Here is a 23,575-nt window from a genome sequence, read left to right on the forward strand (position 1 = left end):
GTGTAACATGGGGGGATTTTTGAGACATTGAAATTGTCCTGCATGACATTGCAATGAAGGACACAGTCCTTTACACACTTTATCAAAACCTATAAAATTGTGTGGGGCAAATTGTAAACTATAATGTAGACTATAGTCCATGGTTAGCAGCAGTGCTTCAATATGAGTCCATTAGTTGTAACATATGTACAACACTAATGAAAGATACTAATGTGGAAAAGAATGAGGGGGAGGTATATGGGAATCCCCTGTATTTTTGATGTAACATTTATGTAATTTAAAGATTCTTTAAAAATAAAATTTTTAAATTAGGGGAAAAAAAGATGTTTTCTTTTGGAGCTCAACTGTGGGCAATCAAGCACATGGCAGAATTTATGGCAGCCTACTCATCTCTCTCCTTTCCTCTGGGCCTGTCTCTTTCAGCTTCAAGCTGCGCATGAGCCAAATCTCTTGGGGGCCTCACTGCTTCAGTTCTGGGCCACTCCGCTGATTCCAGCCTCGGGGCTCTCTCCATCTCTCTGGGTTTCCCCTCTCTTTCTGTGGCTATAGGTGATCCTGTGTCCTCTCACATCATAGGGTAAAATGGCTACTTGCTTTCTCTGTGTTCTTTTAATATAAGATTCAGTAAAAGGATTAGGACCCCCCCTAGGTCCCACATCCTATTCAAAGGCCTTAACTGAAGTAACCTAATCAAAAGGTCCCTTAACTGAATCTAACCAAAAGGTCCCACTATGAACAATGGGTTTACAGGTACATGAATGGCTTAGCTTAAGAATATAATTTTCTGGGATCCACAAAAGACTCAAATCAGAAATATATTATAAAAGAGGTATGAAAAATCTGAAACATGAAATTGCAAAAGTTACGCAGGAGAATAAAATGAAAAAGCACAGACTAGGATACAATATTTGTGAAGTAGCCATTCAATAAATTTATATACCCATAATATATAAAGAATTATCAAATCTGAAAAATAAGAAAGCAAACCCAAAGAAAACTGGCAAAAAGTTTCAGCAAAGAAGATATACAGGTAGCAAATCAGCACAGGAAGATGCCCAACATTATTAGTCATTACAAAAATGCAAATTAAAACCACAATAAGATACCAAAGCATACCTGTTAAAATGACTAAATTAAGAGGAAAAAACCTGATCACATAAAGAGTTGATTAGGCTATGCTATATCCACATAATGGAATACTACATAACAATTTAAAATGAACTATGATATACCCAACATGGATATTATGCTAAGTGAAAGAAATTATGCTAAGTAAAAGACACCAAATGAAAAAAGAATATGTACCATATGATGCCATTATAGAAAACTCTAGAAAATTCAAGCTAATGTATAGTGTCAGAAAGCATATCAGTGGATGCTTGAGGAGGAGATTTGAGGAGTAGCAGCAGGAGGGATTAATTCCAAAAGGGCAAAACCAAGCTTTTGAGGGTGATAAACATGTTCATTATCTTGATCGTGTTGTTGGGTTTTCACCGGTACATACATGTATCAAAATATATCAAATTGGATTCTTAATACATAGTCTTTATTTTGTGCCAATTATACCTTAAGAAATTTATTTTAAAAGAAAAAATGCAACATTCTTTAAAATTCTATGTTGAGTAAGTGAAAAGGAAAAGCTAAGACCTACTTATCAGTCCTGGAAAGAAGAAACAGGGAGTGCAACCCAATATCACATAATAACAGCAAAACAAATATCACTTAATAGTAACAGCATAGTGTACACATAAATTTTTTAAATCCATACAAAAATATTTTTAAATTATCCACACAAGTTATATATTAGCACCAGATCTCTACCAAGAAGGAATGGGATGTGATGTCACATAGGAAGCTAATGATAATGATTATTATTTTTTATGGTCCCAAACAGTAGAGTATAAAATTCCCCTTCCCCAAATAAACTGGCCCTTTGGAAAAATGGCTGATTCTAGATGTGGTAAAGGAAATATACAGGGTGATTCTGGAGCATCTTGTCATACAAGATTCTTTCAAAGAAGCTTTCTGAGACTATTACGGTTGTGTTAAAAAGATTCAGAAGCCAACATGAGCAATTTCCACTGCCCAAAGATGGGACAACTTTAAAGATAGGATAATAACTCAGTGGATTAAAACAAGTCAAATATGTTTAAATACATGGGTTTGTAGTGATGATAGGAATGATAATAATAGTCACTATTCACCTTTAGACATTGGATGTCAGTAGAGCACCAGTTCATTATTTTGAAAAACCTGAGAATAAAAGTAATCATTGTATAATTTGTACCTCAGATAATTAAATAATTGGTAAGAGGAAGTTTGTTTTTATATAGGTATTCAGGGTGGTAAAGTAAGAGAAAATGATGAAATTAGAATGTGATCATCTTGCATCCTTTAATAAACTAATGGACTTAGGAATAATTAACAATATTGCTAACATCTCAAAAAATGAGAGAAACAAGCATTTTGTACATCCTGATTGAAGAACACATAACAATATGTTCAAAAAACGTATTTAAAAAAAAAATCAAATAGAATCTGATCAAGGCTTTAGATTTGACTACCCATTAACTGGAAACCAAGGGAACAGACAGGCATGATAAACAAACACACATACATGCAGTCTGCAGTCTTGACTGTGGGAAACTTTACAGGACAAACACCAAGTGTTTTTAACAACGTCCAAAGCAATGACCACAAAATGCAAGAATAATGGAGAAATGATGGAAAACATGTAGATCAAAAGAGACTTATCAACTCAAATGTTCATAATATTTAAATCTTACCAGATCCTGATTCAAACAAACTTAAAGATTATCAGACTATCAGGGAAATATGAAAATGACTGGATATTCGATGACATTAAGGAATTATTGCCATTTCAGAAGGGTGATAATGGTATTATGATTATGCAAAAAAGAGATACTTCTTTTGGAAATACTGAACTATTTACAGATAGAATGATTTAATATTTAACAGGAGGGAGGTATAGGTGAAACAATAATGGCCATGATCTGAAAATGGTTAGGGGTAGATATTGGATAAATCAGGTTTTTCTCTACTTTGGTATGCATTTGAAATTTTTCATAGTAAGATTAATATTTTTTAATATAGAATTTTAACTACACGAATTCTTTAAGTTGCAATCTTCACCCACAAAATTATTTTCCTTTCAGTATGTTATTTCCCTCATAGGTATAATCCTATGAGGATAAGTGACTTAAATGGGCCCTACCTGTTAGAATGAAGAAACTGACTATTACAATGGTCAAAATCAGATAAGCAGTTCCCCATAACTGCATTGAACTGTGCCATGCACTCTAATAGCCTCAGCTCTGCATGAGAGCCATGCTGGAAATTGAAGAGCACTGAAGGTCTTAGCAACTGCAGTGCAGCAGGGCCACATTTGGGACAGAGCCAAAAATGTGAGTCATTATCAAAGGTGTTATTTAAAGACACCCAGGAGAACACCTTGGGAAATCAATTCGCTCATTTTGCTCTACCTGCATTTCCTCTGGGTCAGAAGAGAGGCAACCCAAGAGTGCAGGTTTCTGTTACAGCCAGGGTTATACTTGTGTATTGATCTGGAGTCCTGTCCTACCATCTTACCCCCTTTCTAAGAAGTAAATCTATCTGCAAAGATGTTGTACCTTGTTTACATTTTCCAACGAAACCAGACTTGTGACCCACAGGTGTTTGAGCTTGGTGGCATCTGAAGTGATGGGAAGTGCTTCTTGCAGCTTTAAATTCTCTCCCCAGATTCCCAATAAACCTTCTTTACTAATAGTCAGGTAACGACTCGAGCTTTTTAAGAAAATTACTTTTTGAATGGTGTCCTTGTGTTTCGATGGGAGGAATTTGAGGTCCATCCACTGAGGAACCACAGCTGCCCTTGCTCGTTCATCTTTCTCATAGAGTGCTAACAGTATAAAGGAGGTCAGCTTGTCCCAATTAATGAAGCCATCTCGGGCCACATCTACTTTGTCAAAGAGCTCTTGATATTCTTCCTTTGTGCCCCAACCAACAATGTCTGTCATCCTTTGCAGAAACTCCTCTCTGGACATACAGACAGTTTGCCTTGGCTCTGAGGACTTCAAACAAGAAGAAAAAAATTAAGCAACAATGAAAGCATCACATACACAAGATCATTGTGCTACCCCCATAGATGGCTTTAATCAGCAATTCATCCAGATGTAAAGTAAAATACCAGTATTATACTTAGGTGAATTTGGGCTGAGCAGCAAATAAAATTGACAGGGCTAGAAGGCAGCATCCTTAATTTCTGTCACTCATAAACAGAATAATTCTCAAGGTAGGGCACAAAAATCAGCTTTTCAAAACAGAGGTATCCCACAGAGCATTGTGCTCAAAGTACCATGTGATGTACATGGTGCTTATGGTAGAAAAATAATTTCTCCTCAGAGAAGTCCACATGCTAATGCTCAGAATCTGTAGGTATGTTGCCTTCTTTATCAGAAGAGACTGTGGTGTTGTGATTACAGATCTTGAGATGGGAAGATTATCCTGTATTATCAAGAGAGCCCAATGTCATCACGAGGATCTTTATAAATAAAAAAGGGAGGCAGAAGCACCAGGAGAGATGTAAAGATGGAAGTAAAAGTCCAAGTGATGCAGGGTTATGAGCAGGTAGCCTCTAGAAACTGGGAAAGGTAAAAAAAAAAAAAAATGTTAAGTAAATAAAAATAAAATAAAAATTATTTCCCCCTAGGGTGTCCAAAAGGAGCACAATTCTGCCAACACCTTGACTTTAGCCCTGTACCACACATTTCACACATCTGATCTCCAGAATTGTAAGATGATAAATTTTAAGCCCTGAATTTGTGATGATATGTTATAACAGTAATAGAAACTAATAAGTGGTTTACTGAAAATGTGTGGAAGTCTGCAGAGGGTTTACATGGAGGGTAAAATTCTACCTCCGTGAAACATTTACCCAAGGGCAAGAAGTCTACTTTTGTAAATGCACCATTACAAAGATTATCAAGCAATATATTTAGACACTGTTCAGTTCAGTGAGATTCTTGACGAGATAATCAGGTTTCTCTACAGTATCAGAATCCAGGACTCAGGAACTCAGGGTTGACAGTACTCATCTAGAGGTAGCATAGTGTAGAGGAAAGACTAGGTCAAGCCAATGTAGATTTAATCTGGGCCCACCAGTAGTTGTGGTAATTATTGGCAAGTTACTTCACCTCAGAGGCATAATTTCCCTATCTGTATAGCGGGTAAATCAATATCAGTCATAGAAAGGATGGCTGTGATGATTAACTGAGCTATCATGTACACAAGAACTCAGTAGCGAGGTTTAATAGAAGTTAGTCCCTGCTTTTAACTAATTAGATTAACTTCCTGAGAAATAATTTGTATTTAGCCCTTTGACCTACTCAAAAATTTCATCATTCTTATCTTTGTTAAATTATTTTCAGTCTAAAAATTTAGACAGATGGAAATTTTTTTCAGTGACCTATATTTTAAGTGTAGATAAAGAAATCTGTCTTAAAAACATTCCATCTCAGCCAAAACTGCAAAGTATTTCTGATAATTAAGTCAATACTGGTTATTTATATAAACTATTACTCGAATGATATTCTTCAAATTTTTATATCTATATTTTCATCCTATTAATACTTTAGTGTTTTGAAGTATTTTCTTATTATGTCCTAGTAACATATTTTTTATTTCTAAGAAAAAGAAATTGTTCTGACAAATTTTTAAAAATTTCTTTATTTACATTCAAGAATGCAGGATTGCTAGTAGACTGTAAATAACAAAATTTTTCTTCTGCATAAAAGTAAACAATGAAGTAAAAAGAGTTTTTCTGCATATCAATAATGCCAGTATACACTGGCAGAATCCACTCAATTCACAGAATTGACAAAAAAATACAATTGCATATTCCTGACAGTTCTATTCTGTAGTGATTATCCATTATATTTTCTTGTTGTAAGTTTGAAAACAAAACCATGTTCTCTATTAAAATATCAAAGTCTTACCTTTACTAAAAAAATCCTCACTCATTTCAAGAAGCATTATTCCTTGATCAATTGTGGCTTATGTTTGTTAATCTTATTACATGTCAGCTTGAGTAAATTAGTTACATACACAATTAAAGTACATGAGCTTTATATAAACTTAACAGCACAAGTGGCATTAATTTTACGACACAATTTCCTCTTTATCATTGGTTCCCATTTGCTCTCTGGAACTAAAATTAGTTCATTTTTTTCACTCTACTACACATATCACACACTGTGGAAAGGAGATTGTGTGGTAGTAAAGATGGAGCTCTAAGCCTCATCCTCAATTATTTCTCCTCTAAATAGGGATAATAATAGTGAACTCGTAGGTATCAGGATTAGTAGTTAACTTAATGTGTGTGTAATACATTTATACTCATATGTTAATTCCCTGCTAAAGGGTTTAAAGACTAGAAGGACTACAAATTGAGTCAATGGGCAATGACAATTACTGAGGACTTAGCTAAATTCATGGGCACATGTGGTGTGGGGGAGGGGGGCAGGATTGGAGGTATATATAATTACTAATTTTAATAAATTGAGCTTACCTATCCTGGATGGCTAGTTACTAATTAGATAGTTTTGTGTTTTAGAAACTTCGCAGAGAGTCAGAATAATGTGTGTAGGGGACTTTACTAACTGGATTATCTAAGGCTCCTTGGTTTCTATGACAATTGCTATCATGGTAGAAGATAGTGGTTTTCAGCTTCCAATGAGGCAGTAACTGTATACACTGTTTCAGATGATCTTCATCAGAAGCATAAATAGAAAACTGTCTTGAGACTGGTGAAAGTAAAGTTTACCTATTCCTAGAAACCAAGACTATTTCATAAATACAAGATCTTATTAAGAGTCTGTCTGGTCTTAGAAGTAAAAATTAGTTGTACTGCTTTTCTTAAATGTCCTCTTACAATAAAAGTGAAAAGGATATGGACATTAGAAAATGTCTCATTAAACCCTTTCTAATATAATGTTTGTAAATTTATTTTACTATTTCTATTTGAGCTGTTAAGTAAGAAAAAACAATTCTTGCCTCCAATTGTTCTTGCAAGAATTAGAAAGCTATTATCCTCAGATTGTCTGAGTATATTAGCTGTAGACACAACTTTAGGCTTCTATAAAATCTTTGTCTTCCTGAATCCCTTTCAAAGAATATTCTAAAAATCATTTCTTTTTGCCTAGAAAGTCTTTTTTTCTGCAGTACAGTCAGTTTTAGTGAGGTGTCTGTCTTTTTATAAAAGAAAAGCATGAACTCTGTAAAATTCCCTTCAGCCTCTGAGCTTTGTAATATTCAGATTTCATTGTAATTTACATGAAAGCCGAGAATTAAAGTTAAGTAGAAAAACTCCTAAAATATACCTTCTGTAAGAAATTTGACAACATTTGTGGTCATTTAGAAGATGGGATAATGTGCTTTCTACTGGCAAGATATGAGTGTGCCAACCACTTTAAAAACTATTTTTATTTTTGCACAAAACAATCCATGTTTATTATAGAAAAATACAAAATATAGATAATTCAAAAATTAAAATCCTCTAATTTTTTTCTAGGCAGAAATAGATATAACTACTTATTATTTATTACATGATGACTTGGTATACATATCTTTTGTATGTTGCTTTTTCTATTTCACATCATATCATGAAGCTATGCATATTACAAAATACAACATCTGCACAATATTCTCTGGAGAGGATGTACAATTATTTATAACCCCCTGTTATTAAAAATTTCAGTTGTTTCCAAAACATTGTTGTTTTATATAAGCAACCCTGCAACAAATATCTCTTCACATGTCTTTGCTCATTTGTCCAACTATTTCATATGAAAAATTTCCTAGAATCAGAAATTCTGAGTCAATGAATTTGCTCATTCTTAAAGATTCTTATATATTTGGTCAAATACTCCTCCAGAATGTTGTATCTATTTAATTCCCATCATCCAAAGTAGGCGATTGCCCATACCTTAGACGCTCACCATGCTGGGGGATTCTCATTATTCTTAAAACTTACCAGTTGCTTGCTGAAAAAGAATAGTTCTAGTGAGCCTAGACATTTACACACTCTCCGGTGGAAAAAGAACAATCCATTCCTCACAACAGACATTTAATTCTTTCTTTAAAAATCTGCCAACCATTAGAAATGGTGTTTATGTCATTTGTTTTATTCCCTAATTCTTTCCTATAGCTATATTTAATAATGAAATGAGGACAGAAAATTTTCTGTTTTTATCCTGTTCTGTAAATAAGGACTTTTCCAGCACAAGAATACATGTACCACTTTAAAACTGTGGAGAGAACGTAATCCGACTTGATCAGAAAGTCAGAAACTATCTCCTGTCAAAGTCTGGCACCATTTTAGAATGTCACTGACCCAAAGTTCACTGCCCTCATCCACAGGTGAGTATTTGCTTCCAGATCCTGAAGATTAATATCAAACAATGAGCTGTAAATCAGGTGCAGACATATTTTCATCCATCCATCTATCCATCTATCCATCCAGCCATCCAGCCATCCAGCCATCCATCTAATCATTAATAAATATATATTGAACATGTACCCTATGCAAGGTAGCCCGAGGCACTACTAAGTTCATTTATTTATTCATTCTATGAATGCTTATTAAGTGCCTGCTCCATGCCAAATACCGTTCCAAGCACTCACGTCACCTTTGAACAAAACAGACAAGGCCTTTGTTCTTCAAACACTGATACTTCATTGGGGAGACTAGATGTGTTGTCACAATGAATGGCATATAATCCTAGGTTACCAAAAGAAACAAGATAACAAGCTTCAGAGTAATAATTGTTCTTTCTAATTCTAAACTGAATTTAGCCTTTAGGCTTATCAAAAACAGAAATTTTGTATGGGTCAGTAACCTTTTCTTAGTTTGAAAGCTTTCTTTTCACAATACTTCAGATCATTAGAATTCAGCAGTGTTTCTTTTTCTCCACCTTAAAAAGAGTTTCTAATAGGATCTCAGAATCTTCTTTTCTCCAGAACCTGCTAGTTTTATCAAGCACTACACCAAAAATAATATTTCTTCTGTCAAATATTCAGCATGATTTTTTGTGTAATGTTCTGTGACAGATGAATGAATGTACACTATCAAAATTCATCCTTTTCCCCTATCTCTATAATTAAATTTAAAATTAACATGCTGCTTTTTCATGCTTCATTCTGTTGTACTTGCCTCAATTTCCCTTGGTTACAAAGTGTATTGGTTATGAATATGTACAAGGGTTTGCTGTCAAGCCCTGTGAATATCTTCTGGAGCAGAAGATTAGATATGTTATTTCAAAACAGATTCATCAGTTTATCTCACCCCCTGCAATTTTCACCTTCCGATGAACATTCATGAAAGACTGAACAACAGAACAGAAGAGACTAGTCTGCTAGCCAAGGTTCATATCACTCTTTTTCCCTGCTTCATTGGATTTCAGTTGGTTTTAAATTTTCATTTACACTATGCTATCAATTGTTCAAGAGCTCACCAATTTGAATGGTGTTAAAGTTTTGTGACTAACAAAGGCACAGCCCTGAAATCCTTATCCTGACTTTAAGTTTGGGAGACAAACTCTCCTGAACGAAAAACTCAACAGTTAAATATCCTACCCGGCTGGTGAGTTAGAAGTGAGCTGGAGCTGCAGGAGAAAAATCAGTAAATCAATCTTTCCCTTTTAAATAAAAATCATAAACCCTAAGACATGTAATTCTTCAAATAATTTTTCCCTAAGTCTCCAATTCCCTGATATAAACCTAAAATGATATTTAACATTATCATGTGTTTTGCTTAAGCTAGAAACTTGGAAGACAAGCCCAACCAGCAGAACAGTATAACCAATAGACAACTGAACTTAATTGGCCTTCCTTTGGAAATATGAATAAAAATATACTTTAAAAATTGTTGTTGTCCCATCATTGGAAAGCATAACATTGAGTCAAAAATGTCATGTTTCCCTGGGGTCACAGACTAATGGCATGTTAGCGTTCGAAGGAAGTTTAGAGCACTAAACCACATCCTTTATTTCTAAGGAGGAAATGGAGGCCGAGAGCTTTAAAAAAGCTTTTCTGAGGTTACTGTCGGCAAAGTCAAGCCTGGAACCAAGGATTCTGGATTCCTAACCTCTTTTCACCACACCACAAATATACTGACTTCAACAAAATATTTGACTCTTCGTAGGATAACACATTTATCAACAAACCTGAAAAATGTGTGGTTGGTATATGGATACCCAAATAATCTTTTACTGTTTTTATAAACACAACTTATTTGTTTATAATGATATATTTTGTCTATGAACATTGAATCAATAATGTAGGCCAGAAATGACCAAAAAATCAGAAAAGACCAATTTGAATCCAAATACTAGGGAAGCTCCTTAGCCAAACTATCAGGATGTTCCTGCTCTTGTGTTCTTCTCAGATCAATGATCTAATACTTGAAAGACTCTCTGGCCATTATCCATTCATTTGGTCTACCATATTCTGTATCTGGCAAAACACCACCCCTGGAAAAAACATCTTTTCCATGCCTGTACTAGGATGCTAAACACTCATAAACAAACATGACACAACTTGGCAGAATCATGCCACTATGATAGAATACCTGATCCCCAACTTCCAAAGATCCCTCTTTACTTCTAGGAACCCTTCCAAATTTCCTTGCTGAACCCTTATTGTTATTCTTTACTTTCTTCAAACTACTACCCCATCATTTCCCAGTCCATTCCTAGAGAAATTTGATTCCTAATTCACAGAAACAAAGGAAGAGAAAGAGGAGAAGGAAGAGGAACAGGAGGAGAAGATACCAATCAGATGGGAACTTCCTCACCTTTCCACCACCCGCCCTATAGACTGAATTTATGGAAGTCATCTCCTTCCCTCCCATGACAACAGAATTTCTCCTGTATTCTGAATATATCCTTCTCCTACTACCTCAGAGAAGGTCGTCTTTCATCACCCTTTTGTTCTCTATTGACTCCTTTACATTAGCATTATATATTATATTATATTAATATAATCAAGTTACTTGAATCATTAAAAATATCCCCTTAACATTACCATTTGCTTTTATCTACTTTCCTGTGGTAGGTTGAGTTACATACCCCAAAAAAGAAACATGTTCTTAATCTTAATCCATTCCTGTGGGTGCGAATCCAATATAATTAAGACCTTTTGAAGATGTTATTTTTAGTTAAGGTGTGGCCAACCTGACAAGGTTGGGCATTAAGCTGTATTACTAGAGTCCTTTATAAGCAGAATGAAAGTTACACAAAGAGAAAGAAAGCCTTAGGATGAAACTGGAAGTCAATGGAATCAGAAGAGAAAGCAGAAGACACCACCATGTATATTACCATGTGACAGAAACATCAAGAACCCAAGGATCACTAGAAGCCAGCCCCAAACATGACAGTCCTCATTGAGAAAGTACTGCCTTGCTGATGTTCCAATTTTGGACTTCTAGCCTCAAAGCTTGAAGCCAGGAAAGCAGATGTGGCTCAAGTCATTGGGCACCTGCCTACCACATGGCAGGTCACAGTTTCGGATTGCAGTGCCTCTAAAGAAGACAGGCAAGACACAATGGGCTGGCATGGCAAGGTGATACAGTGAGATAATGCAGCAAGAGACACAACAAGCAGGGAGCAGTTGTGGTTTAAGAGATTGGGCCCGTCTCTCCCACATGGGAGGTGCAGGTTCAGTTCCCAGTGCCTCCTAAAAAGATGAGCAGACACAGAGAGCACACAACAAACAGACATAGAGAGCAGATAGCGAGCACAAATAATGGGGGGGGGGGGGATGATTAAATAAATAAATATAATCTTAAAAACAAAAACAAAATTTGAAGCCAATAAATACCCATTGCTTAAGCCAAGCCATTTTACGTATTTGTGATTGCAGCTGGGAAACTAAGACATGCCCCATCCTTCTTATATCTTTCAAAGTAGCCAACTTGAAGGAATCTTTTTCACACATTGCCTCAATTTCCTCACCTCTAATTTACTTAATCTATTGTAATTCAGCTTATTTTCCTTCCTTTCCAATGCAACTGTTCTCACCAAGACTAAAAACCTTGTGGCTAAAAATTTAATGGATCCTTTCTAGTTCTTACCTGATTAAGTGAAAAAATGTACCAAGTCAATATTTGGTACCAGACTATATTGGTTTGGGAAAATGCCTTGAGATCCCTATTTATTAGAAAATGAGGGAAGCTGATTTGGCCCAGTGGTTAGGGTGTCCGCCTACCACATGGGAGGTCCGCGGTTCAAGCCCCTGGCCTCCTTGACCCGTGTGGAGCAGGCCCATGCGCAGCGCTGATGTGCGCAAGGAGTGCCCTGCCACACAGGGGTGTCCCCCGCGTAGGGGAGCCCCACGCACAAGGAGTGTGCCCCGTTGGGAGAGCCGCCAAGTGCGAAAGAGGGTGCAGCCTGCCCAAGAATGGCACCACACACACGGAGAGCTGACACAACAAGAAGATGACAGAACAAAAAGACACAGATGCCTGGTGCCGCTGATAAGAATAGAAGCGGTCACAGAAGAACACAGTGAATAGACAGAGAGAACAGACAACTGGGGGAGGGGGAGAGAAATAAATAAATAAATCTTTTTTTAAAAAAAAGATTTATTTATTTATTTAATTCCCCTCCCTCCCCCGGTTGTCTGTTCTCTGTGTCTATTTGCTGCGTCTCGTTTCTTTGTCCACTTCTGTTGTCGTCAGCAGCACGGGAAGTGTGGGCGGTGCCATTCCTGGGCAGGCTGCTCCCTCCTTCGCGCTGGGCGGCTCTCCTTACGGGTGCACTCCTTGCGCGTGGGGCTCCCCTACGCGGGGGACACCCCTGCGTGGCAGGGCATTCCTTGCGCGCATCAGCACTGCGCATGGGCCAGCTCCACACGGGTCAAGGAGGCCCAGGGTTTGAACTGTGGACCCCCCATGTGGTAGACGGACGCCCTAACCACTAAAGAAATCTTAAAAGAAAATGAAACCTAAAGGTATGGATATTTTCAGACACCAATCAAGAAAGAACAAGGTCAAGCTGCTCTGGGAGAAAGGAATTTGGCATTTGTTTTTATTGTTATGGTTTACTGTCTGATTAGATAGATCAGGGGGAATGAACAGGGGCAGAAAGGTTGGTGGAAGGAATGAAAGAAAGATGAATAGGGTGATAAGTAGTGAAGGGTCATTAAGAAAACCCCATAGGCAATATGGCTAAAATGACTTTTAATAAAGGAAGTGACTGTGTATTACAGGAATGTAAACCTTTATCACATTTTCCCCACCTCAGCTCCTCCCCAACCCCTCCATAAACCTCCAGTAGCATCTATTAAATGTGTAAATGTCTTCTGAGTGGGAATTCATGGATAAAGAAGTAAGGATCTGATTCCTAGAAATGTGCTAATATAATGAGATGGCAACTGCAGTGGAAGGAGTACAGGGGTGACTTTGAACTTGAAGAAATTTATGAAGGGTTCTAGAATTTCAATGTCAATGGCACAGGGCATCTGAACCAATGTTTCCACAACTCCAAGTTTAGGAGGTCCCCAGTCCATGAGTTACTTATTTCTTTGTTTTTTTTTTCTTGTCATTTTTTCTATCTGGCTGCATCATCATAGTTTTGGTGTATTGCTTTGCTGCAGTCCATGAGTTACTTATTTTTTTATTTTTTCTATCTGGCTGCATTATCATCGTTTTGGTGCATTGCATCGCTATGTGGGACCTGTGACTTACCACACAGGTCTGGGACACCATTTTTCTATTTTTTTTTTTTTTTTACCAAGAGGTCCCAGGGATTGAACTGTGGTCCTCCATATGGTAAATGGGAGCTCAATTGATTGAGCCACAGCTGCTTCCCTTTATTTTTATATATACCTATTTCCTCAGAATTTACCTGTTGACTTTTGCCTACTTCTTAGAATGCCTGCTTCCTTGGCTTCCATTACTACTGCTTTTAATTTTCCTCTGACATTCTTGATGACCCTTTTTCATTCTTCTTTGTGGATACCACTTTTGCTGTGAGTCCCCTACACACTCATTGTTCCTAAGCTTTCTGTCCCATGACCAGTTCTCTTCTTACTTCACATACATACCCTACCAATTTTTGTGTTGCAGTTGTATGGCTTCTACCATAAAGACAAACTGCTGAAAATGTCCAAATGGATATCTTTATCTAGATATCCCTTCTGAGCACCAGACATTTATATCCAATAGGCTGCCAGACATCTCCACTTGCATCTCAACTTGGATGTTTTTTCCTAGTCAACTCAAATCAAAACATCTAAACCTCAACAAATCTTTCTTAAAATAAAAAAAAATTTAAAAACTTACAGATTTTAAGTTTGAAGCTTTTCAAAATAAAAAGTTGGAGGAAAAACAGAAGCCTAAAAGCCCATACATATGGCAGTGGTTGAATAAATTATGATACATTCAAACAAGGGAGTATAATACAGCTCTAAAAATGAATGAATGAAGAAATTCTCCATTAACTGTAGAGAGATATACTGATAAGGGAATAAAAGATATGGTAAAAGAGAGAATAAAGGTTTACTGCCTTTTATGTGAGACAGAAGAGGAGCTTTAAAAACACATAAACAGGCGGCAGACTTGGCCCAGTGGTTAGGGCATCCATCTACCACATGGGAAGTCCATGGTTCAAACCCCAGGCCTCCTTGACCCGTGTGGAGCTGGCCCATGCATAGTGCTGATGCACGCAAGGAGTGCCCTGCCACGCAGGGGTGTCCCCCGCGTAGGGGAGCCCCATGCACAAGGATTGCGCCCCGTAAGGAAAGCCACCCAGTGTGAAACGAAGTGCAGCCTGCCTAAGAATGGCACCACTCACATGGAGAGCTGATACAGCAAGATGATGCAATAAAAAGAAACAGAGATTCCCATGCTGCTGACAACAGCAGAAGTGGACAAAGAAGAAGACGCAGCAAATAGACACAGAGAACAGACAACGGGGGGGGGGGGGGAAGGGGAGAAAAATAAATAAATAAATAAATCTTAAAAAAAACACACACATAAACCCATGTGTAATATATAGTTCAAAAAGAAATCCACAGGAAAGATAATTCGGAAAATGAAAATGGTTACCTATATGAGATAGGGAGGGGGAGGTTAAAAAGCATAGGGATGGGAGCGAAACTTTTCTGAATATACCTCTTCATACAGTTTTGACTTTTCAACATAGTCAATAAAAGGAAAATAAAATTAGGATTTTAAAAAATAAACTAAAGTTTAATACATCCTAACCTATTTAATAAGCTGATAACAAAACCACACAGTAAAAGGAATTAATTCCAGTTATCTTTCAATACAGTTCTCTGACTATGTACCCTTAGTGAAATAAAATGAAAGGATAAAAACTGCAAAGAAATCCTGAATTTGACTTTTTCTTTAGAATGGTATTGGTGTAATAAATATAAAACTATTTTTATGCATTCTAGAATATAGCATGTGAGTAAATATATTGATGTTGCAGGAATAAGAGTTCAAAACGGGAGAGAATAAAGACACAAATGATACAAATATGGAATAGGAGAAGGTAAGGAAGAATGCTGTGGTGTTGGGTTTGAGTTGGACATATTAGTATAAATTCATGATTTAAAAAATCACATATGGATAGATATACATATAGGTAAATATATAATATATATTTTAGCTCTTCCATCTGAAAGGGCTTAGAAGCAATGGGACCCCAATAGCAGTAAGCACACAGCTTACCAGATCCTGTTTTTTCAAATATCATTCTCCAATAAAAGGAAGTGGGAATTCTTGGAGAAATTACCCAGTCCAGATCTGGGCAGGAACATGATGTTGGTTCTAGAAAGCAAAGAAATGATAAAAGACTGATAAGAGCATATCAAAAAGAAGGGTGTGGATGTGACTAAAGCGGTTGAGCCCCTGCTTCCCACATAGGAGGTCCAGGGTTTGGTTCCATGGTGCCTCCTAAAAATAAAGATAAACAACAAGCAACAAATGAAAAAAACAACTCAGGGGAGCTGAGTGATGAGTGCTGGCTTCCCATTTACGAGGTCCCGGTTCAACCCCTGGCCCTGGAACCTTAAAAAAAAAAAAAAGGAAACAGTAATTGGTTTGAAGAAATTTGCATTGGCCAAATATGGGGTAATATGAGTGTCAATCAGAATGGATAATAACACATTGAAGAGAATAAATGATGATTCCCTGAGACTGTACTAACACCCAAGAGATGGAGAGAGAAAGAATGAAAGAGAAAGAAGGGGTGAGGAAAAAAATGCCCCTTTTTTACAGAAAAATGCCACCTTAAAAACCAAGGATCACCATTTTCCTACCACCAATATATTAATTTTTCTAAGCAAGAATCATCAATTGATGCTCAAACCAATGAGTGAAAGTGTGTTGAAGAATACTCATAAAATAGTATCAAAGTATCACCCCACTGGTACCTTTACAATGGTGGAGAATTCTAGCAAACCTCCTTCAGTCAAGGGATCCAACTTCACATCATCACCAATAATGAGACCAAGTAACATAATGTGCCTCCTGGTGTCATGCAAGAAGAATATAATATGCCTCATTTGTTTTTTGTTTTTTTATGAGGTACCTGGGATTGAACCCAGAACCTTGTATATGGGAAGCAGGGGCTCAACCACTAAGATACATCCACTAGCCAATAAGAGTTGCTTTTTTCATTTATTTTTTATTTTTAGGAGGTACCAGGGATAGAACCCCAGACCTCATACATGGGAAGAAGGCACTCAACAATATTCCCTCCCCAGCATCTCTTATTCTTGCCAAAAATGGTCAACCTGAAACTAAGAGTGAAGAAGCAATCAGAAAGTCCAAATTATGGGACATTGTAAACAACTGACATAGATTTTAAATAATGCCTGTAGCAGTTTGATATTATTGATGAATTCCAAAAAGAAATATTGGATTATTATGTTTGTAAATTGGTTTTTTCCTCTGGGCATGTAAGATTATATTGGATTTAATCAAGTAAACCTATTATGTCAGTAAGGCGTTGAGTACTCCGCTTTGGTGGGTGGGGACTCACAGATAAAAGGCATGGCAAAGAACAGAGTTGGGGGTTTTTGATGTTGGAATTTTGATGTCGGAGTTTGATGCTGAAGCCTTAAGCTGGAGCCCCAGGAAGTAAGCTCACAGAGAAAAGAGAAGCAAGCCCCAGGAAGAGAGGACCCTGAGCCCAGGAAGAAGCAAGCCCTGGGGAGAAAGGAACCTTGAACCCAGAGAAGCAAGACCCTGGAAGGGAGGAACCCAGGAAGCCTGAACCCTCACAGACGTCAGCAGCCTTCTTGCTCTGACACATGAAAATAGACTTTGGTGAAGGAAGTACCTTATGCTTTATGGCCTGGTATCTGTAAGCTCCTACCCCAAATAAATACCCTTTATAAAAACCAACTGATTTCTGGCATTTTGCATCAGCACCCCTTTGGCTGACTAATACAATGCCCCATATTATGAGTAAAGGTGGAGGAACACCTCTAGATTAAAAGAAACTAAAGAGACATACCAGCTAGAACCAACATGTAACCAAGAATTGGATTTGCATTAAAAATAGCTATAAAACGCATTTTTGAGACAAATGGGGAAATTTTAACATGGACCTTTTTATTAGGTAATATTAGATAATATACTTTACAATGTATTGTATAAAGTTAAATTTCCTGGTGTGACAATGGCAATATGGTTATATAGGAGAATGCTCTTGTTCATAGGAGATACATGTTGAGCTATTTAGAGGTAAAATACCATGAAGCCTACAACTTACTTTTAAGTGACCAAGATAAAACCTATATCTACTTAATTAGGACAAATTGTCTATAAAAAAGTATTGATATTAAATTCAGCATTGTTAGACATACATTTAAAAATAGTACCACAGAATCTTCAGGTTACTGAGATATCATGACATTTTAAAAAAATTTATCTTTGTACTGAATTACGGTATATGACAAGGTGCCCCCAAAGCCATTTGCTAGAATTTACACTGTTATAAGTTCTGTTTTTCCACAATTAAGACTGCTACACCCACAAACACATTTTTCATTTGAGAATATGATTCCACAGTTTAGTAATTTTCTTTTTTTCCACTCAACAGTAGAACTAGGCAGTCTTATATAGTTCTACCTTAGTCTTTCTATTAGCTGAGTAGTATGAGTATACCAAAATTGTTTTATTCATTTATCTACTGATGAACATTTGGATGGTCTTTAATATTCCATTTTATAGCTACTATAATGTAGATCCTTATACATATTCTTTTTCATGCATGACAGAATTTATGTAGAATAACTTATAGAATATGAATTTCTGATTATAAGGTAGACATATTTCATCTTTCATATATACTGGCACACTCTCTTCCAAAAAAGAAAAAACATTTAGCCAACTTACAATTTTAGTAAGCGTCCCTTTCCCTGACTTTGTGCCAATGGTGAGTATAATTGATCATTTTTGCCAATCTGATGAATAAAGAAGGATGTCTTCTTTATTGATTAGGGATTCAAATCAAATTCCTGATGAGTCTGAATATCTTTTCACATGATTATTAGTTATTTGTGTGACACTCTTTTCTGAATGCATAGAAATTGACAACATGTAAATATTTTATATGTAAAATAAAGCTATGTGTGTTATGTATATGTGCATATATGGATGGAGATCACTAAAAAATAGACTGGAAGGATACAACATTAATTTTAGTTAGCCTGAGGAGCACAGTAGCTAGTGGTAGGGAATGGTAAGAGTCAATTTCATGAATACCTTGGTTTCTTTTATGAAAATAAATCTATTGTTTTACTTTTAATTTTTTAACAACAAAGGGATTGGTAAATAAATAGGGAATTATAAAAATAAATGAAAATATATATTGCTGGCTAAATCTTCTTTTTTATTTGTTTGCTTCTCCTCCTTCTCCTTCCAGGAAATAACCCTGCTTCTTCATTTCTTGTGCCAACTCCACTTGATTCTTCAGTCTCTTGGAGGATTTTCCTAAGGTCTATCACTCTTCTCTCTGCTCCAGATGGTCTGGTCTGCACCCATGGTCTCCGCCCTCCAGGATCTATGCTGCGATCCTCTCAAACTGGACTTCTCTTTCAAGCCCAGCTAACTTCTCCCTCAGCCTGATCGATTCTTCTACCAGGCCATAAACAAATAATGGCATTTTACTTGAGCAGAGCACCTGTCATGAGAGCAACAAAGGGGAAGTACAGGAAGCTCTGAGAACAGAGAACAGGGAGTGGTAAGGTGCTAATCCAACCTGGGTGGTAAGCAAAGGCTTCCCTGAGGAAGTGGTATTTAATGTGAAATATTAATAGGAGTCAACTGGGAGAATGATTAGCTGGGAAAAGTGAGAACATTCTAAACTGAGGCACCAGCATTTGGTAGGCCCTGAAACAGGAAGTTCATCAAAGTGTTCAAGCAACTAAAACATGCCCAGTGTGACTGAGATAGGTTGGGTAACGCTCCAGTGTCAGATAACTTTGTTATCAAATTGTTGGAACCGTAAGTCCAGATAAAATACCTTTGTGTGGGGGTGGGTTTGAGAAGTAGGGGGTGGGGAGTAATTCCCCTGAAAGGAATGGATGCTCGCATTCTTTACAGTGCTCAGGAAGGTAATGAACACTTGGAGAAACAGGTCTTAGACTAGGAGAAGGAAAACATTTTCTGCTCTCATTTTGGTCTCTAGGCTGAAAGGCATGGGCAGCCTGGTGTGTTTCGGAGGGACTGAGGGGCTGAAAGCAGTCCTTGACCATAAAATCAGGCCAGAAAGGAGGAAGCAGAACAGGCCAGTAGGAAACCATGAGAAGGATATAAAGGAGCACTGTCCAACACAATTTTCTCTAATTTGATGAGAATGTTCTCTAATTTGCATTGTATAATGTGGTAGCCACCAGCCATATGTGGATACTGAGTATGTGAAATGTGACCTGTGTTTGTGAGGAACTGAATTTTTAATTAAATTTAAATTTTATTTAATTTAAATTTAAATAACCACATATGGCTTGTGACCACCATATTGGATATTGCATATCTGAGCCAGGACATTGTGACAACCTTGCCTCACATATGTTGACAGAATTAGGGAAGTACTTGTGAAGCAGGCTAGTAAGATAGGGAATTAATAGACACATCTGGAACCTGGCAGAGAGTACACATGGATATCAGTAACCCCCAAGGTGGCTGCTGGAAGACCCCCACCCCCAAGATTCTGCTATCCAGAACAAAGACTTCTTCTGGATGCAAAGAAAAGCCCCAGATATTCCCCAAGGACTTTATCGTTGGGCTCTCACTGGGAGACTGATGGATGGGGTAATCAATCAGAACAGCAAATAGCTGGAACCCCTCCCCTGCCATTAGCAAAGGGGTGGAATTATTCATAGTTTAAAAGCAGACAGCAAGGCCTGAGCGTGCCCTTGCCCAGCTCTCTTGCCTCTGAACCCATTCCTGCCCTCTGTACACCGCTCTCACCATTTTTCCTCTGCCATGTGGCCACGCAGGTAAACCTGGGAATTTATAACCTGTAATGGGGAACTGTAGTCTATAAATCAGCCCACTTTATCACTTTTCAGCCCCTTCCTTCTACCTGGGACCCCTGATCTGTCATTTTCTCCCATTTCTCTTCCCTCCCTACCTGAATAAATTACTGACTTAACTCACCCGGCGTGCTCTTGAAATTCATTTCTCCAGCATAGCCAAGAACCTAAATGAAATCCGGAAATACTTGTGCACATGTGCAAGGTAAAGGAGTAAAGGAAAACAGTATCTCTGGTAGTCCTCAGCAGAAAATGTTGGTGCCCAGACAGCCAGGATTTCATCAGAGTCATATCCATAAAATGATTGGTGAGACTCGAGGGGATGAAAGACCCCCAGGGACAGAGCCTTGGAAAAAGCTAAGAAATCACCAGGGGAAAATTCAAAGGTTTCCTGTTTCTAACAACAGAGCTGCTGGAGTCTAATGTCATCATTGGGGGCACTGTACTAGCTTAAAAAATGTGACAAATGGGAAATCAAATGGCAAAATTGCAGTTCTTTCACCACCAGTTTTCTTCATTTTTCTTTTTTAAGTCTCAGGAAACTTGTAAAAGTTGTCTGTGCCCTTGGCCTGCAGGTCTAAGTGGCTGCACTACAAAATCGCTAGTAATAGGCAGCTTTGCTTCAAAGTCTCCCTCCGTTATAATAGGCTTTTTCTCGGTTGCCTTCTCTGCACCAGGCCAAAGTTCAAGGTTTACCAAAAGCACTCTTGATCACTGCCTCTGATGCAGATTTCTATAAACACCTTTTACAAAAGCACAAAGAGAAACTGAAAAAGATATGAAGCTGTTAGAACTAGTCACAAAATTTGCTACGAAGACAGCAGCAAGTTTTCCATTTGTATTAACACGCGACTTTATTATTTTGTGTTTTGGTGGCGATATCTTTTGCTAATATTACCCATGAACTCTAGCAAGTCAGACAAAAACCAGCAAAGAATTCCTCTGTGCCAGATGTAGTGGTATTGGATTTGCCTTCATGCTATTACCTTAACTTTGAGGAGAGGACATGCACAGCTTCACTGATTTTCTGCTGCCATCAAAAATATGTTTTTTGATTCCACTAAGGGAGCTGGGGCAAGAAATGCTCTGACTTGCTGCCTTCATTCAAGGTGACAAAGTGACTGAAGATGCTGAATGCATTGTGTACTATTCAATAGAGTTATAGATTAAGTTTACCTGCTTACATACTTATACGCTTCCATCGAGATGTCATTAGAAAGGGAACAAATAGATTTTAAAAAGCAATGGGTTCTTTTTATCTTTTCCTTTTATTCTGCAGCCCTTTCTATACATCGATTTTACTGTAGAAGTTGTTTATTGTCTGATTATGCGTTAAAGCCCAGTTTATAGATGCAGAGCCTGTGTGCTAGTAAAATAACATGCTGTTTTATTAATGAAATTTTTATCCTATTGGATTCTGGTTCCTTAGCACAACATTCCCAAATGGAGTTTGCCTTGTGGCCTGTGGGAGCCAGGCCATGTGATGAGCTGGGAACTTAACTATCTACCCCTGAGTTCTGTCTCTGCCCCATCAGGAATTCAATTAAATATTTTGAGGCTTATCCTCCTCCTGTGTTAAGTAGGAAAGAGTGTCTGCTTTGTCTATGCTTCAGGCTGGAGAGAGGATCAAATAACACAAAGGCTATGGAAATCTTACCACACTTGGAAGGTGTGAAACTTTTATCCATCATTCTTACCTCCACAGACTTCCAGAAAGAGTATTGGTTCAGTTACAACAGAAGGTGCATAGGTAGTAGGGCCATTAAAGCAAAGATAAAAGAACAGGAGTCACATAATAAAAATAGTAGGTCATGGTGAAGTCGGGCAAAGTGGGGGTACAATGGATTCCTCTAGGTTCTTGGCTATATTACATAAAATAACTTATTTTATGTAAGAGGGTTTCCTCTTAACCCCGAAAGAGTTCTCGTCCCAAACAGGGTCCTCGTGGGGTCCTTCCAGCTACCTCCTTGGTGGTGGTCTTCCCTTCAGGGGATTTCCAGGTGGGGTTCCATGGCCACGTGTTTCATGGCCATGGTTTCAGCCAGGTTTTAGACTCATCTTCCCTTCTCCTAAACTAGCTTGCATCAATTGTTCCAGAAAACCAAAATTAAAATTAGTTGTATCAGCTGAAATTTATATTTAGCACTGAACTTCCTGGAAGTTAAGGCAAAACACTATTAGGTTGATGACTAGCCCTAGTTTACACAATGAAGCGTTCTGGTTCATTGGAAGAGATAGAAACTTTCCTACCACTAGCTAAGTGGATCATGGTAAGATTGATTTCCTGAGCATATAGTTTCTCTACACTTCAGAGTCCCTTCCAGTTAGGTATTGCCATATGACTGAGTTCTAGCCAAAAGGATGTGAGCCTGGACCAAAAAAACCTTCCCCTCATGTTCCTTGTATGCTCTTCCCCCTACTAGCAGCTTGATGCATGGCAATATTGGAAGGTAGAAGATGGAAGGATCTTGGGGAACTGAATCCCTACTCAGAGCTTCTACCCAATTAAAAACACTCACTTTCTATTATAGACAAGAAATAAATTTCTGTCATGTTTGAGCTAGGGAAAAGTTTGCCCACTTCATAAAAAAATAAGGATTTTCTAACATGGAAACTTACTGGAGTATAACATACACTAGAGTTTTTAACAATTAGTTTTATCTAAGAAAAAATTTTAAATGATCTCCATGAACCATCTCGTATTTTATTACAGATGAGCAAAATCTAAATGTTCTTGGAGAAGGGAATGAAACAAAGATGTGATTTTATCGATGTGGTTGAGAGGTGAAGCCTGGGGTATAAAGGAAATAAACAAGAGACAAGAGTAGTTCTGGAGCATGCAGCATTTCCAGAAAGGCTTGTCTATTTGGGCACCTTCATAGAGAAGATATAATCAGCAGTGAGAAGACAGAGAGAAGACTCGGTCTTCTGAATTGAGGAGAAGGCTGGCAATTGGGAAAGAAGGACAAATAAAGGAAAAGTAGGAAAGGTCCAAATGAGACTT

The 23,575-nt window shown here is 37.6% G+C and overlaps 1 protein-coding gene across 9 annotated transcripts in view; it reads right to left on the minus strand.

Annotated features, from left to right (window-relative positions):
* The window catches only part of WDR49 (WD repeat domain 49), a 146,542-nt gene that overhangs the window by 117,970 nt on the left and 4,997 nt on the right, over positions 1-23,575 (minus strand). For 6 of the 9 annotated variants that reach the window (XM_058295238.2, XM_058295235.2, XM_058295237.2 and 3 more), the window contains exon 3: positions 3,651-4,091. In XM_058295238.2, coding sequence (XP_058151221.1) covers positions 3,651-4,091 — 441 coding nt within the window. Of the gene's footprint in view, positions 1-3,650; positions 4,662-23,575 lie in introns of all 9 variants that reach the window. The other 3 variants (XM_071214593.1, XM_071214594.1, XM_071214595.1) reach the window with 2 other exon arrangements.

Source organism: Dasypus novemcinctus, chromosome 4 (assembly GCF_030445035.2).
Source record: "Dasypus novemcinctus isolate mDasNov1 chromosome 4, mDasNov1.1.hap2, whole genome shotgun sequence".
Taxonomy (NCBI): domain Eukaryota; kingdom Metazoa; phylum Chordata; class Mammalia; order Cingulata; family Dasypodidae; genus Dasypus; species Dasypus novemcinctus.